Here is a 14,461-nt window from a genome sequence, read left to right as displayed (position 1 = left end):
CAACACCAAAAAAAATTGACTTTTTTTCGTAAATGAGTGGCAGTTCGTCTGGACCAAAAGCATGAAATCCATAGCGAATTGCTAATATTCTATGTGGTGCATAAAAAAAAAAAAATTCTCTTACCTTCCCCCCTCCCCTCAACGAAAACGGAAAAAAGGAAATTTATTTATATCCACAGGTATTGTTTGTTTTTACAAACAAACATACTGAAATATACTCGCAAGCAGTCCAAGTTCAGGATAGTGGCTATCAGTTGACAAAATGGTAAATTGATAATAAATCATACGAATATAGCTATATCAAAGGACTGGATTTTCGCTCTTTGGGGAGTTTCCGAATGTAGGAAGCCCATATTGTAGTTTTAAAGTTCTTAAAGTAGACTCCCGTATGATATTGCAGATCATCTTTGTTTTACTAAAATTTCGTTTTGACAATGTAAATACTAACAAGGTATTTCTGATGACTCAAAGTTTTCTTTTAACTTTACTCTTGTGTCTCGACGTGGGACTTTGATCAAAGATGATCAGCACATTCTTGAAATCAGTAACACGGCACTATGATGCGGACACAGCCAATACTATAAGTTTATCTCGTGTGATGGATGGGAAGTTGTTGTAATCTAGTAGGCTTTTTATACGGAAGAATTAAGATCCTAAGGACACAATGCATCTTCAACCCAGCGCTATTCTCATGTTTTCGGTGTTCAATTTTGTACAAAAGTTGTTGCTGGTCCAGCAGTACTTCACTTCTAATTAGGTAAAAGAGCGATCCTCACCTTGGCACAACTTCTCTGACTGTATTCAATGTTTGGTACCGATTTTGGCGCAATCTAGAAACACACTGGAAACTACGGAGAAACAATTGGGCATCATTGACGAAGACGTTACCATTTACATTGACTCCAAGTGATTTGTGAGATCAGGTGGTGGAACCTGTATCAAGCTGGCTCAATAGGAGTGTCTAATTATTAATGTCCGATTATTGTAAGGCTGAAGATGCCAATTAACAAAATTTTGATATCATCAAGTGCTTCTGTAACTTGATGGTTTTCAGTGTATTTCTTCTTCTCTACTGTCCGAGAAATTTCATTGCAAAAAGAGTCAAAACTAAGATGTGATTCGCGTATAAGTTGTGGCTAAATGTGCGTTATCGACGAAGGGCTCACGCTCGAAGCGTCAGCTTTGAAACTCTTTACGGTGGCCAGTTTACATTATCAACTCAGTTGATAAAACCCAAATCACCTTGTTACTTCCACCGACACAGCACCACAATTTCTTTAGAAACTTACCCCATTTGAGGAATAGTTGGACTGCCTGACGTATTTATAGGTCACAGGAGACAAATCCCAAGAGAGTCTACAGGCATCTGTGCGCCGTTGTCATAGCAACTGGAAGATAGGAGCTTGAAGCAAATCAACATGTTGAGGTCCGGGTTAAAATACTTTGGATAAGAAGATGGAAGATCTTTGATCTTGGACAACAGCTAAAGGGACGTAAAAATGCCGAAAAAGTGTATTTGCGAGATTTGTACTTGCGGGTAAGCATCTCTTGTCGTCTTTGATTCTAGTCAGTGCGCGATTCTGATCGTTCTTCTCAAATTCCATCTCTCGATCAACAATGCGTCACTGTGGCTACTTCAGCATAGTGATTGTTTAACCTTTTGTAGATTTCCCTTCTACCTTGGAATAAAATTTTGAAAGTATAAGGATGCAGGGCGTAATTTTGACGCCCTTTTACTTGAAAATGAGGGATTCGAAAAACCCATTCAACAGAAATCTTCAGCTTTAAAAATGTGGCGTGTTTCTATGCGTATTTGTTTTCTTCTAAAACGACTTCATCAGTTCGTGATCCCATTTCAACTAAAAAGCATAAAATCTAATAATTTGATGAAGTGGCTATCAATTTGTTTTAATTTGAGGCAGTTGGGAAAGTACTGCTTCATAAGTTTTATCACTTGAAATTTGGTTCGATTGTCGTGTGCTTCTAATTATAATTAGGATGAGCATTCGATTTCGGATGTGTCGAGAATAACATACAGCTGTATCGTTATTGTGTTTATTGAGTGTCCACGCAGCCGGTTTCGCCGATGTCTGCTTTATTTTTAAGGCTTTGTAAAATCAGTGAACAATGTTTTCATGCGGTGAGTTAAACGCCGTGCAAGAAAATGGCTATACTTGTGTGACTTGTGTCCTGTAAAGGACCTTCAGTCATCCTATGTGCATGCTATCGTTATATTCTTGTGTTTAAACATTTACACAGTTGTAGCTCGACTGGTACAATCCTTGTCAGCATTTCATTTTTCCAGACTCTCTGAATCCCAGAATTCCGAGTGTAGACAATTTCATAGAATTATACTCCAGTTGTCAGAGAAAGTCATAGTGATTTAACCAAGCAAGAAATTAGCATAGTAAACATCCCGTAGACAAAATTTCATTTACAAGGAGCATTCTCGTCTCATGTGAATTAAGAAACTCGAGTTAAAGACTACGAAATGTCAAACTTTTTCATTCTTGAAACTATCCCTGAGGAGTTCGATTTTTTTTAAGTAAAAAGCAAAGGAAAAAAAATGACACTAACTGCACAGGTGTTTGTATTATCTGAGATAACATTTGTAATCCAATTGGACAAAATCCATCGCCCACTGTACGTGCGAACACATGAGTAAATTTTGAAAGTTGTAGATCACATTTTGTCTTAGTTGACTGGAGTAAACCACTTGAAATTGGGAAATAACTCAAGACAGTTGCAAATCACTTTGCCACTGGTTCCAAGCCTTTCTGAGTTTCCTCTAATATCTTACATTGATTATTACTCCTTTACGAAATTGCATTAATCTTAATCAAACACAGGATGAAGTTATTAAGTTATTATTAATTAGTATTAATCTTAATCAAACACAGGATGAAGTTAATCTTAATCATAAAGTTCACAGTTGAGAAGCAAAGTAATTTTTTTATATATATATTATGAAACAACAACAAACATATGAAACATGTGTGAACTGCGGTTATGAGACGTATATGAGAACGATCCTTCGCAGTAAAGCACTATTTGAGCAATAGTGAAAATCACACCTGAAAAAAATTTCAGGCCTGTACGGGATTCGAACCACTGACCTCTGCGATACTAGTGCAGCACTCTACCAATTGAGCTAACAAGCCAACTGGGAGCAGGCCATCAAATTAATTCGATATAAACCCGTACTATGCACTAGTATCGCAGAGGTCAGTGGTTCGAATCCCGTACAGGCCTGAAATTTTTTTCAGGTCTGATTTTCACTATTGCTCAAATAGTGCTTTACTGCGAAGGATCGTTCTCATATACGTCTCATAACCGCAGATCACACATATGTTTCATATGTTTGTTGTTGTTTGATTTATCATCTACGGGTTTATATCGAATTAATTTGATGGCCTGCTCCCAGTTGGCTTGTTAGCTCAATTGGTAGAGCGCTGCACTAGTATCGCAGAGGTCAGTGGTTCGAATCCCGTACAGGCCTGAAATTTTTTTCAGGTCTGATTTTCACTATTGCTCAAATAGTGCTTTACTGCGAAGGATCGTTCTCATATACATATATATTATGGCTGGTCAAGACTGAATGATGTTTTTTCTCTTTGCCAAGTTTAAGCAGCATTTTTTCATAATTTATGTGTACTCATGGTCTGCTTTGAAGGAAAGAAACAGATCTCAGAATGAAAATGAACTCAAAGAGCAATGAAATCAAAGTGGTGTAAATAAATTTCAACCAGGGAAAAATCTGAGCCACTGATTTTTTATAAGTTATGCTTGTTGTTTAGTTTCATCACGAACATTTACATTTCCTCATGTGGCAATGCAGACTAAATGTAGGTTGAATGGCAATCGATAGTCTGGACAAAGAATATCAGTGAGCCATGTAATCAACAGAGTTCTCAAACTGATTTGCAGGCAAAGAGACATTGCAGGCATACTTACATGTGCGTGATGCATAAGGGTGTGCTTCATCAAACATCTTACAATACTTGATGTAGCTAAGACAGGCATTCCTTTATTCCTTGTGAGAATTTCCGCTGTTGGAAAATGTTTACAAAAATGTTTTACAGCAATAAAAATTTAAAAACTTAAGTGCGGAGTGAATCAGTTTGTTTCAAGGTGCCAAATTGTGAGCACATCCCTAATTCTACCATTCTTTAAAGGTGCAAATGTGACCTAATTTGTGAAAAAATAGGACCAGAGAAGCAAATCCAAATAGATGGAAAATCCAGATAATGAAGGGTCTGGATTGTCAAGGTTGAACTGCACTTTAAATGAGAGACTTTTCATGGAAAACACATAGGCATATTGGTTCCTTTAGTATTTGATGGTCTTTTGAACAAATGATCCAGATCCAAATCCAGATCTAAAGAAAGGAAATCTGCAAGTTGAATCCTTAAACAAGACACTTCATTCTCAAGGTGTCTCCCTCTGACAAGGAGTATAGATGAATCTAAGAGAATTGACATTTGGCAAAATACCAGCAATAAACCAGCAAACCATTCCTGAATGGAAAAACGCCTGGTTATTTAATAGCATGGGGACCAGGACATACATGTAGGTTCCAACACAACATGGGCTACTCAACCTGAATAAAGTTTATACTTTCATACCCTTGCTTGGATTAGTATAATTATTTATGGTTAAAAGACCCTTCCATCCTCAAAAGCCTAAGAAATTAGAAGTTGAGTAAAAAAATGAACATTTTTTTCCCTTTTTGGCATGAATGTGAACTGATTGGCATAGGAGAATGAGAAATGGTTACGTTCATTTTATTTCAGCACTAACCTAATGGAATTGTGATGATGCCAATACTTTATTTTGGTCTCCTGTCAAGTCAAGGTTTTTTTTTCTTAGCATGTCTTCAGAGCGAGGCTTACATTTTATCCACTTTCATTTTTTTTTAATCAAGCTGACCTTGCTTTTTTATTTACTGCATTTCATACTACATGTATTTAGTTTGACTGCTGTCCTTCCCCTCTCAGTAAGGGACTGGGAGGTTGTGTGTGCTCATTAACAAATGGTAAACACCACAGCGTACACTATTTGAGTTATGAATGCACGCGGGAGGTTGCGCGAGGCGATAGCCGAGAGCGACTCCACAGGTAGCCCAGGCTCTGTCACAGGCTCTGTCGCAGGCTCTTTGACAGTGGATTATTATAGAGTTTGTATAGTGGTTTAGTTGGACTTGCTTTTGAGCTCCGCAAATATAAAGTTGTGTGAAATAATCAAAGAAATAAAGTCTTACCTTCATACAGAGTAGTATTAATAGCTTTTAGTTGTAATGCTAAACGCACCATTGCATTATCGGAAAACTCGAATTACTGTCTTCACATCTATTTGAATTTTCTGATAGTTATGGTGATTTGTTCAATTTTAGAACTATCATTGATTTCTCAACTCTGAACTTGCCTATTAATTTCACAGACGCCATCGTTGTCCACATGAAGGCGCCAGTCCAAATCGGATCATCAACAAATCAACTCAAGAAAGATGCCATGTGAACTCAGAGTACAGAACAAGTTATCAACCGGGGCAGCGTACAAGGGGACCTTTTCGTCGTCCAGTGGATCTACTCCAAAACAAAGGCAACATCGATAAAGACACCACCCAAAAGGCTGACTATGTTCCGTTCGAGGTGAGACCTCCAAAGAAAAAGAAGGCAGAAAAGTACGTACCCAATCCAAACCCCTTTGAAACAGTTTCGGAACACAGAGATCACTACCGTGGAGTACGTGCCATACCAGCCAAGATCCCTCCATACATCCGTGGAGAGACATTGCGTGCTCCCTCAGCTAAGGTTGTTTATAAATCCATTTCCCATGACGATTACAAAGGCTGGATTCCTCAAGTTCACCGAGTGATACGAAGTAACACTTACGCGCCGCCTGCCGACCCCTTCAAGGAAACATCAATCCACCGACAGGATTACCAACGGTTTAATCAGCCCCCACGGCCTACGGCGCGTCAGCCCGACCAGATCAAATACGACGGTCCGATTTCATCCGTCACCCATTACAGGGTGGATTTCAAAGACAAGGAGATACCTCAGAGATATGAGAGGAAGAAAGAGGAGCGGGTGCCTCCTGAAGAACCTTTCAACAGTAATTCAGTGTTCAGGGAGGATTTTGTTGATTTTCGAGGAGCGCCTAAAGCTCCCATGTTCCACCCCGTAAGTGATTTATTTAAGAGTTCTGAGCCTATGCAGCGTGAAACCACAAAAAAGGAAGATTTTCAGAGCTGGGAGGTGTCAACAAGGAAGCAAAAAGAGCCCGAGAAGTACAAAACACCTGAGGGAACCATGGACTGTCAGACTACACATATGGACTACGCCAATTTCGGAAGGAAAGCTGTGCCAGCGAAAACCGCCAGACCACGTACCAAGCTGCGATTTGGACGAGAGGAAACACTTGATGACAAGACCAACTATGGCCTCAGTTTTAAATGGTTTTACGAGCCGGTTGTTCACTCAAAGGGCCCAGGAATAAAAAATGAGATTTTCCCGCCCGTTCAAGAGAAGGTCCCAGAAAAGTCTGAATTTCTGGATAAATACAAGAGGTTTACTGTTGTGCCTCCAAAGATGTTCCGTGACCGTAGCGCCCTTTTCAAGACCTCCGAGGCATTGGCTAAGGATACAGTGTATGACGACGATTATGTTTGGCCCCGAGTCAGTTGCCCGTCAGATGCTCTTTTAAAAGGCTCAGGAAATTTTGTTTTTGATCATGAAAGTGAAACCGGCCACAGAATGTTTCAATCAATTTCTGAAAATGCGCGTAGCACTGACATAATAGTTTCATAACTAAAGTGTTTTAGCAAGTGTCATTTCGAATTGTAGAGAGTCAAATGAAACATGTCAGAGGGGTTTTGTATAATGAAACAAAAATTAGTTTTCTTAACAAATCTTTTTATGGCACACACTGAGCCAGTTAAGAAAAGATTTCAGTTCGCGCTGTATTGAAAACTTGTGAGATTCAGAATCATAGAAGAGTCTTTCAAACCATGCAAGGAAATTTAAGAACTCTGTTGTTTATTGTTTCGTGTATGCCAGAAAAATTCACCAGTTAAGCTATGGAGGTAAGAACATCAAATGCTACCGCATAGATAAACAGTAGATTTCCAATTTGTTTTGACGTCCATGAAGTGAGCTCAAAACTGAATAATTTAGTGCCAGAGAAAAATCGAGTTTCCAGATGGGATTTGTACCCACGGCCCTCCGTGATCTAGTCGGATGGTCTAACCACTGAGCTACAGGAGACTCTATGGTGAGCAAGGGTCAATTAGTGGGTATTGACTGGAACCGCATCACGCGGCTACACAGCCAAACATCAGCAAGCGCATAGAAGCTCACTAACAGCACATCTGGAAACTCGATTTTTCTCTTATATTAAAAATTGTTTATTTCATCTTTACATGCTTAATTTAGTACCACAACGTATATTAAACCAAAATCTTTGCTTCGGGTTCACATCAATATGGCGCGCAACCTTTCCGGCATTTCTGTTTTTTTAGGTTTCCTGTTTTTATCTGAACAAGCTCTCCTTGACGAGAATATTGGTCACAGATAACAGACTTTATTCAAAAGCCACTTCATATGGTTATCATCTGTGACTCAGCGATCCAAATGCAGCAACACTGGCCTTGCCAACTGAACTCGAAACAGTGCTTCCAAGTAATAACTAAAATAACTGTGCCATTGACGTTCGACTGAGAAGGAAGCTTCCTACCTTTAATTTCTGTTACATTCAAACTTTCACTTGGTTTGTCTTTGAAGAGATTTGGAAAGATTTTGCACATTAAAAGCTGATATTTTTAACAATGATGTCATCATTTCTTTGTACCTTAAAAAAAAATTCGGAATTGCTCTGTTGGTATAGGGAGGGGATGTCAAAGCCAGAAATCTCCACGCGCGAACTGAGGCAAACTAGTAAATGAGGAGTAGCTTGCTTGAGCGAGGTCACCAACATGTACCTCACGATACGAGAGAAATTAGTGACAGTTTAATGGTTACGTTGAATATATGACAATCGAGTTCCCCCTCTCCTATTTTAGCTTGGCTAAGCATGAATAAGGCGAGCAAGTTCATTGAGAAATGGAAACAAATTTTATTTTTTAAAAATATCGGCATCCCTCTATTTATAATGGACATGTCACGTAATGCCTATGTCCTCTTTATACTAGAATAAGCTTCGTCGATATTTAAGCATCTTTTCAGAAATCTCCACGAGTTTTATTCTTGAAGGTAGATTTATAAACAAAGACAAATAAATTGAGAAAATGAAAATCTGAACATTTGACAAATTAGTTTGAGTTCGCGAGATCACTCCCTGTACCTCAAACATTGCCTGTATTACCTTGAAACTGTGTCTGCATTAATCAAGGCTTTCAACGGCTTCCAAGTAAGTAAAGTAACAATAGTAAAATTACTCTTATGGGTTTCGTTTAAATAAATAGAGTATTCAACTGGGCAAATTTTTTAAGGATAATTCTATCATTGCGCGCTTATTCAGGAGTGGCATGTGTTGCAGCACCAGAGAGAGTACACCGAGCACATTCTCATTATCTTGACCTTTTCGCAGTATTTGACCTTGTCGACGCAATTAGCTGGAAAAGAAGAAGAAGAAAAAAATTTAGATTCACGTTGGAAACTATTGCATTACTGACAGCAAATCCGGTTATGTTCTTATGCCTTACAGTAGCAGCTCCTTACTTGCACACAGTTCCCTCTATTTCTTTAAGTGTACACTCGTCTGGTAATGAGTGGTTTTCGTACGCGTTGATTGGCTAGTTCAGAACTGATTTGCAAGTACAATTCACCTCCAAGTAGTCGAAGAGCTAAAGTTGTGCGTAAAAGGTTTAATCTCCGACCATATTTCGGTATATTGACAGAGAAAAACTAATTTTTTGGTTTCTTTTCTGGAAGTACTGACACAATTATCCAGCTAAGTGTCGGGGTAACTGTTACACTGCTTTTAAGCAGTTAGACCTCAAAAGAGTGATACCCAAAATAAATAGTTATGTTACGCACAAAAGAATTAAAGATAAAATGTCAAAATTGACAAAATAACCTTTTGTACAAGACTTCCTGTTACAAGATTCCTGCAGGGTGGGTTTTTCCTGCCAGTAACATTGACCTGTAGCTGGGTTTAAGCTTTTAACGAATACGCATTGAGCATTACGTAGCTTGATTCCATGTAAACCACAACTACGAGAACACTGAAAGCATAATGAAGAAATTATTATGTCTTGACAGACACCTTAAGATACAAATTAAACAGTACGTTAATGAGTGAGCGAAGGAGAAGAAGGAAAAAGAAACAAACAAACAAACAAAAAGGAGTATTATGGACTGTATTTGGGGAAAATAAATTTTCCAATTTTAGTGGTTTTCTACAACTTCTTGTATAACCTCGTTAAAAAAGACCCTTCAGCCAAGTAGTTAACCAAAAGAACGATCAAAATCAAGTCAATTCAAAATCAAAAACTATTTTCCACCTCACACCGACTTATGGATGATAGCATTTGTTCACTATTCAACCTTCGCCCGAAGAGTCCCCAATTTTAAAGCCCAAGCTGCATGGGTAGTCGTAGCAAAGCAGATGCTTTCCATGTTTCAAAACGAATAGTCCCAATTTTACGCAGATCTACAAAGTACTACATACATTATTCCTCTTAAAAAAGTTAGGTATCACTTCAGAAAGTCAGGGAGGGAGTTAAGTTAGTTCTCCAAGGTGATTTTTTGTCCTTTTTCTACCCTTCTTTTCGGCTATTCAACGTGCGTTCGCATTCAAATTTATCGTTCTGGTGCTAATGTGTAAGTTAGATGTCGGGCCACTTTGCCACAAGAAAGAGGTTCATGTTTTGGGAAGTAACAAATGCGCCATGAGGTCTTGGCGTAAGTGTAATTAGGACGGACTGACCCTGGATGACACGATACTCACGTATCTCAAGCACAATACAACTCTTCACATGCCCTATGCAAATTCGTAAAGTCACCAAAACTTACCGCTGACCAAGCTGACGGCGACCACATCACTTCACAGTCCTCGTGAGTACATTTACGGCGTTTGATTGGTTTAGGCTTGTGAATGCAATGGACGTCACTCGCGACCACATTCCCAGGACCAATGCAACTGATATGTCTTTCTTGCCAGCCACGGCGATGCGACTCACAATTGCCACACTAAAATCAATCCAACGGATGTTGGACAATTAGTCAAGTGTAAGCATATTAAGCACAGCACGGCGAAACTGATTGATGAGCTATAGTTAGTCCTTTAGAAACTTCCATCCCATAACGAACATGTTCTTCTCGGGGAAGCCAAAGAGAGGGGTGTTACTACACGAGGCCGTTGATAAAACCTCGTGATCACAATTGTTATCGGAGAAGACACGCCCTGAGCATTCAAGAACTGTTGCCTCAGTTTTTTTATGTTCGCATTCGGTCAGATTAATTGAAGAAGAATAAATTAAAATTACTTAATAATTTACTTCGATCTTTCTCGACCTCATGTAAACTTAAGTTTCCGTTGAGATGGACTACTACAGTCATTAGCTTATAAGCAACTTATTAAATACTGTGTACTAACTTGACTCCACTCTGTAGCTTTCCAATACCCTGAAGACAAATAAAATTTATGAAGGTTATCTCTAATAATGATATGTGTCTCAGTGAGTATACAATGTTACATAGTACTTCCACGAGATGATTAAGCGTTTGACTTGACTAATGCCTATCAAATAAGACCACTTTAGTTTTTGGTATGATAACGGAATTACATGACAATGCACTTCTAATTATACAATAGAGTGTTTCTGTCGAGGAACTATCGGCTGATAGTTACCCCACAAATATGCTAGTTTTAAGAACATCAAATTTCCAAGGGGCAACTATCAGACCAATAGTTCTGAGACATAAATACTTTATTGTCTTTATTGTTCACCACTAAATTTTCTTCCGCGCGCCAGTTGAAAAACAGTCAAAACCCACTCAACGCAGATCAATCAAATATATTTTCATGCGTACAACCTGTCATAAGTGTCAATAATTCGCAAACCGTACATTGGCTAAATGATACATTATACCTGTCAGAATTGAAAAGTCGCCGGTTTTCGGATCTGCCTAACTTCGCGGCCGTCAAACCATTCAAAATTTTTCATGGATGAGTACTATCCATCCGGGTATTTTCCGCGGAAGGGCACTATGGGCTGATAGTGTCTCTCCACGGATGAACACTATCACGTCACGTGATCAATTTAAACCAATAAGAATCGGAGAAAATTTAGTGGTGAAGTATAACACAACACATACCAGCAACAATTATTCTGTACTTTTCGTCAGGTTCTGTAATCAGTTTACACGTCTTTGTTAGGAGACCCGATGACTGCCCCAATGTTTTCAAATCCTGTACTCACCTTTGCCTTGATCTCTAACAGTGAGCTGCACAGTTCCTTGATCTTTCCCGACTACATTGGTTGCAACACATTTGTATTGACCAGACTCCCTAACAAGAATACGACGGACCAACAGGACTCCATTCGGTAACAATAAATGTCGAGTGTCATTCTTGATCAAAACTCTATTCCTTGTCCACGTTACGTGAGGTTTGGGTTTTCCACTCACAGTACATATTAACACTAGATTGTAACCTTGTTTCACTGTTAGCGAAGATACTGTCCTTCCTTTAACTTCCATATGAGCCATTGCATAACCTTCGATTCCCTTCTTATCGTAAAGATGCCGGAAATGACGCTCAAGGATTTGGGGTGGAACTATAACAGAGAAAAAACAATTACAACAAACGTGGAACACGCTTATGCATCGAAAATTCCCTAATAATAATTCAAGATAAAGAAATCGGCCTCCAACCCTTATCACCGCATTCACCAAATCAGAAGTTAAGCGAGGTCCACTGTCCTCTGAGAGGTTCTAACTTCTGCATACCAATTAAGCTAGAATAGTATATTCAATAAAAAAACCGTTGGTCTTGCTGTAACTTCTTACCTAAAATGCTTACGGTTGTGGTCCTATTTAGAGTGCCATATGAGTTGTTTGCAATGCAAGTATAGTTTCCTTCATCCGTAAGGTCGGCGTTAGGTACCTCCAATGTACCGTCATGCAAGACAGTATATCGATTCTGCCGGCCTGAGGTCGCCACAATCCACTTGATAGTGGGTTTTGGTGTTCCCACAGCAGCGCATCTAATGTTTAAAGTTGCTCCTTTCACTATCGTAGCAGATGCACCTACAGCTTTCAGATGTCTAGCGCGGTCGTTAAATCGAGATTTTATTCCTTGCCAATAACTTGGGACCTCTGGAGGTGCTAGGGGTAAGGAGGAGAATATTGAATGAAGAGTATCTACAAGCGAATTTTGAGTCAATTTTGCGATCGCAACGGTGACGTGAGCACACATGACCATTAATAGTGCTTTGATTGGCTTAAGAATGGTGTTATTTATCACAGCTAATAGGAAAATTCTCAGGAAAATGAGCTCACGCTACGGTCATGACGGGATTACCATGTCTATAGAGCACGTGTGTAAACAGGGTGTCACACAAGTGATGTATCTCATAGATCAGAGTACTGAAGCAAGATGTTTAAAGTAGAAGGCTATCGTAAAAGTTTATATTTTGCATTCTGCTGGCAGTCCTGGTCATCTCTATAATAAATCTACGATATTTCCATAGTGGAAAAAGATTCTTCCTCGATTGAAATCAAAATTCCTCCGGTCATAATTCAATCACTTTTGTCTGACCTTGAAAATTTGTAAGTAACCATTTCCTGACCTGTAGAAACCATCTTAATCACTCAATAAATGAAGGAAACCACTAGGCATTATGAAGGGGACTATAAATAATATAATAGAAATGTATTTCCTTACTTCCAATGTTCAAGTGGGTTGTTCCTTCATCTTGTCCAGCGACATTAGTCGCAATACAAGTGTAGAACGCAGCATTAACCACTAAAGTGTGTTTTATGGAAAGCGAATTGTCTTTCAGTATTTCCAAATTTGCATTGGTTACCACTGGCGTTCTTTCTTTGTGATTTTGGTCTCGTTTATACCAAGTTATTTTTGGTTGTGGAATGCCCGTTGCCAAGCACTTTATTCTAACAGCCACACCTCTTGGAATGGTTACCACTGCTCCCGTTGTTATGGAGATAAGCTCTCTGATGTCGGTTATCTCAAAGGAGCCTTTCACATTGCTGATCAACGGCGGAACTGAAAAGGTGAAATGATCAAATCAAGATGGAGCCTCGTATGGTGCTTAGTACTCTTTATATATGTAAAAGTCCTTGACTGTCTCACTGCTGTAAGAAGTCTTTCAACTTTCAGAAAATTATGAAAGTGTTGGAATAAGATGGTTTTAGGATAATATACGCATAAAGCTCGGGGGTACTAAAGGACTTAATACCATTGGTAGCTTGGTTTGGAAGTCGCACGAGTAAAATTCAATTACAAAGCAACAAAGAGCTGCTTCAAAATTACCTGTGATAGTCAGTAAAAGTGACTCATCATCGCGACCGAACCTATTGGTTGCTGTACAGTCATACCGGCCTGCGTCACTCAGCTGAACATTTTCAATCATCAAAACCGTCTGATTCGCTTGGTACCTGTCCCCAGTAGTTAAAAGCCGCCCATTGTGGTTCCAAGTGATAGTAGGTGTGGGTAAGCCTTCTGTGACACACTTCATGATGACCGTAGCGTTGATAATGGTCGTCATGTTGGCGCCGACAGAAACAACGACAGGTTTATTGTTGTTAACGTCGACTAAATTTGTCTTGTTTGATAGAATGACTGGTTCTCCACCTTCTATAGGAAAAAAGAAAGATGAACATGAAAAAAGAACGTTAACTGATAGTCAGACGACTGGGTCATTTTTAAAAGGAAAGAGACGTGATTCACCTAAGACGAGCAGTTCAGTTGTGGCTGCATCCTTCCCTGCTGTGTTTGTCGCCGTACAAGTGTAATTATCAGCGTCTCCGATCTGAATGTTACTAATGGTCAATGTTTCTTCCTCGATGTTATATTTCTCATCAACTAGTGAAGCCTCGATACCACGTGTCCACCTCAAAGAAGGTGGGGGAATACCGTTGGATTTACATACCAAGGTAACAGACGAACCACTAATGATCTCAACCTTATTACCCACAGCGACCATCAAGGGACTGTATGATTCCCAGAACACATCTTCAACTGAACGCTCTATCGCGGGCTTCCTTGTAACTGGAAAAGCTTCAAATTAGTCACCTAAAATAGTAAAACTCTCTGCCAAGTTTCCAGTAGTTATTGAAATTGACCCATCATTTCTAAATGAAATGTTTAATCAAATAACCAAGATTCCACAAAAGTTCACTCAAATGACTGGCTTTAACCCCTAACAAACTCACTGATAGATCGACATATATAAACCGCCGCTTAATCCATACATCATGCCATTCTCAAGAAATAAG

The 14,461-nt window shown here is 39.2% G+C and overlaps 2 protein-coding genes across 4 annotated transcripts in view; one reads left to right on the top strand and one right to left on the bottom strand.

Annotated features, from left to right (window-relative positions):
* The first annotated feature begins 1,376 nt into the window (after positions 1 to 1,376).
* Positions 1,377 to 7,828, top strand: LOC111321891 (uncharacterized). Its single transcript, XM_022924892.2, has 2 exons — positions 1,377 to 1,537; positions 5,440 to 7,828. The coding sequence occupies exons 1-2, from the start codon at positions 1,500 to 1,502 to the stop codon at positions 6,809 to 6,811; spliced, it is 1,410 nt and encodes a 469-aa protein (XP_022780627.1). The 5' UTR covers positions 1,377 to 1,499; the 3' UTR covers positions 6,812 to 7,828.
* A 266-nt stretch (positions 7,829 to 8,094) lies between these two features.
* The window catches only part of LOC111321843 (hemicentin-1), a 66,915-nt gene continuing 60,548 nt past the window's right edge, over positions 8,095 to 14,461 (bottom strand). Inside the window, exons 68-76 of one of the 3 annotated variants that reach the window (XM_088756183.1) lie at positions 13,914 to 14,234; positions 13,497 to 13,817; positions 12,891 to 13,229; positions 12,014 to 12,331; positions 11,425 to 11,781; positions 10,599 to 10,627; positions 10,016 to 10,192; positions 9,078 to 9,225; positions 8,095 to 8,613 (exon numbers count right to left, since the gene is read on the bottom strand). In XM_088756183.1, coding sequence (XP_088612309.1) covers positions 8,516 to 8,613; positions 9,078 to 9,225; positions 10,016 to 10,192; positions 10,599 to 10,627; positions 11,425 to 11,781; positions 12,014 to 12,331; positions 12,891 to 13,229; positions 13,497 to 13,817; positions 13,914 to 14,234 — 2,108 coding nt within the window. In that variant the 3' untranslated portion in view covers positions 8,095 to 8,515. Of the gene's footprint in view, positions 8,614 to 9,077; positions 9,226 to 10,015; positions 10,193 to 10,598; positions 10,628 to 11,424; positions 11,782 to 12,013; positions 12,332 to 12,890; positions 13,230 to 13,496; positions 13,821 to 13,913; positions 14,235 to 14,461 lie in introns of all 3 variants that reach the window. The other 2 variants (XM_088756182.1, XM_088756184.1) reach the window with 2 other exon arrangements.

This window comes from Stylophora pistillata, chromosome 4 (assembly GCF_964205215.1).
Source record: "Stylophora pistillata chromosome 4, jaStyPist1.2, whole genome shotgun sequence".
Taxonomy (NCBI): Eukaryota; Metazoa; Cnidaria; class Anthozoa; order Scleractinia; family Pocilloporidae; genus Stylophora; species Stylophora pistillata.
Note: the sequence above shows the minus strand (reverse complement) of the source record. Positions and strands in the feature narration are given on the sequence as shown.

Coding starts and splice junctions, on each gene's coding strand:
- LOC111321891 (XM_022924892.2), top strand. CDS start 1,500: ATGCCGAAAAAGTGTATTTGCGAGATTTGTACTTGCGG. Junction 1,538..5,439: donor TGCGAGATTTGTACTTGCGG/GTAAGCATCTCT, acceptor TTAATTTCACAG/ACGCCATCGTTGTCCACATG.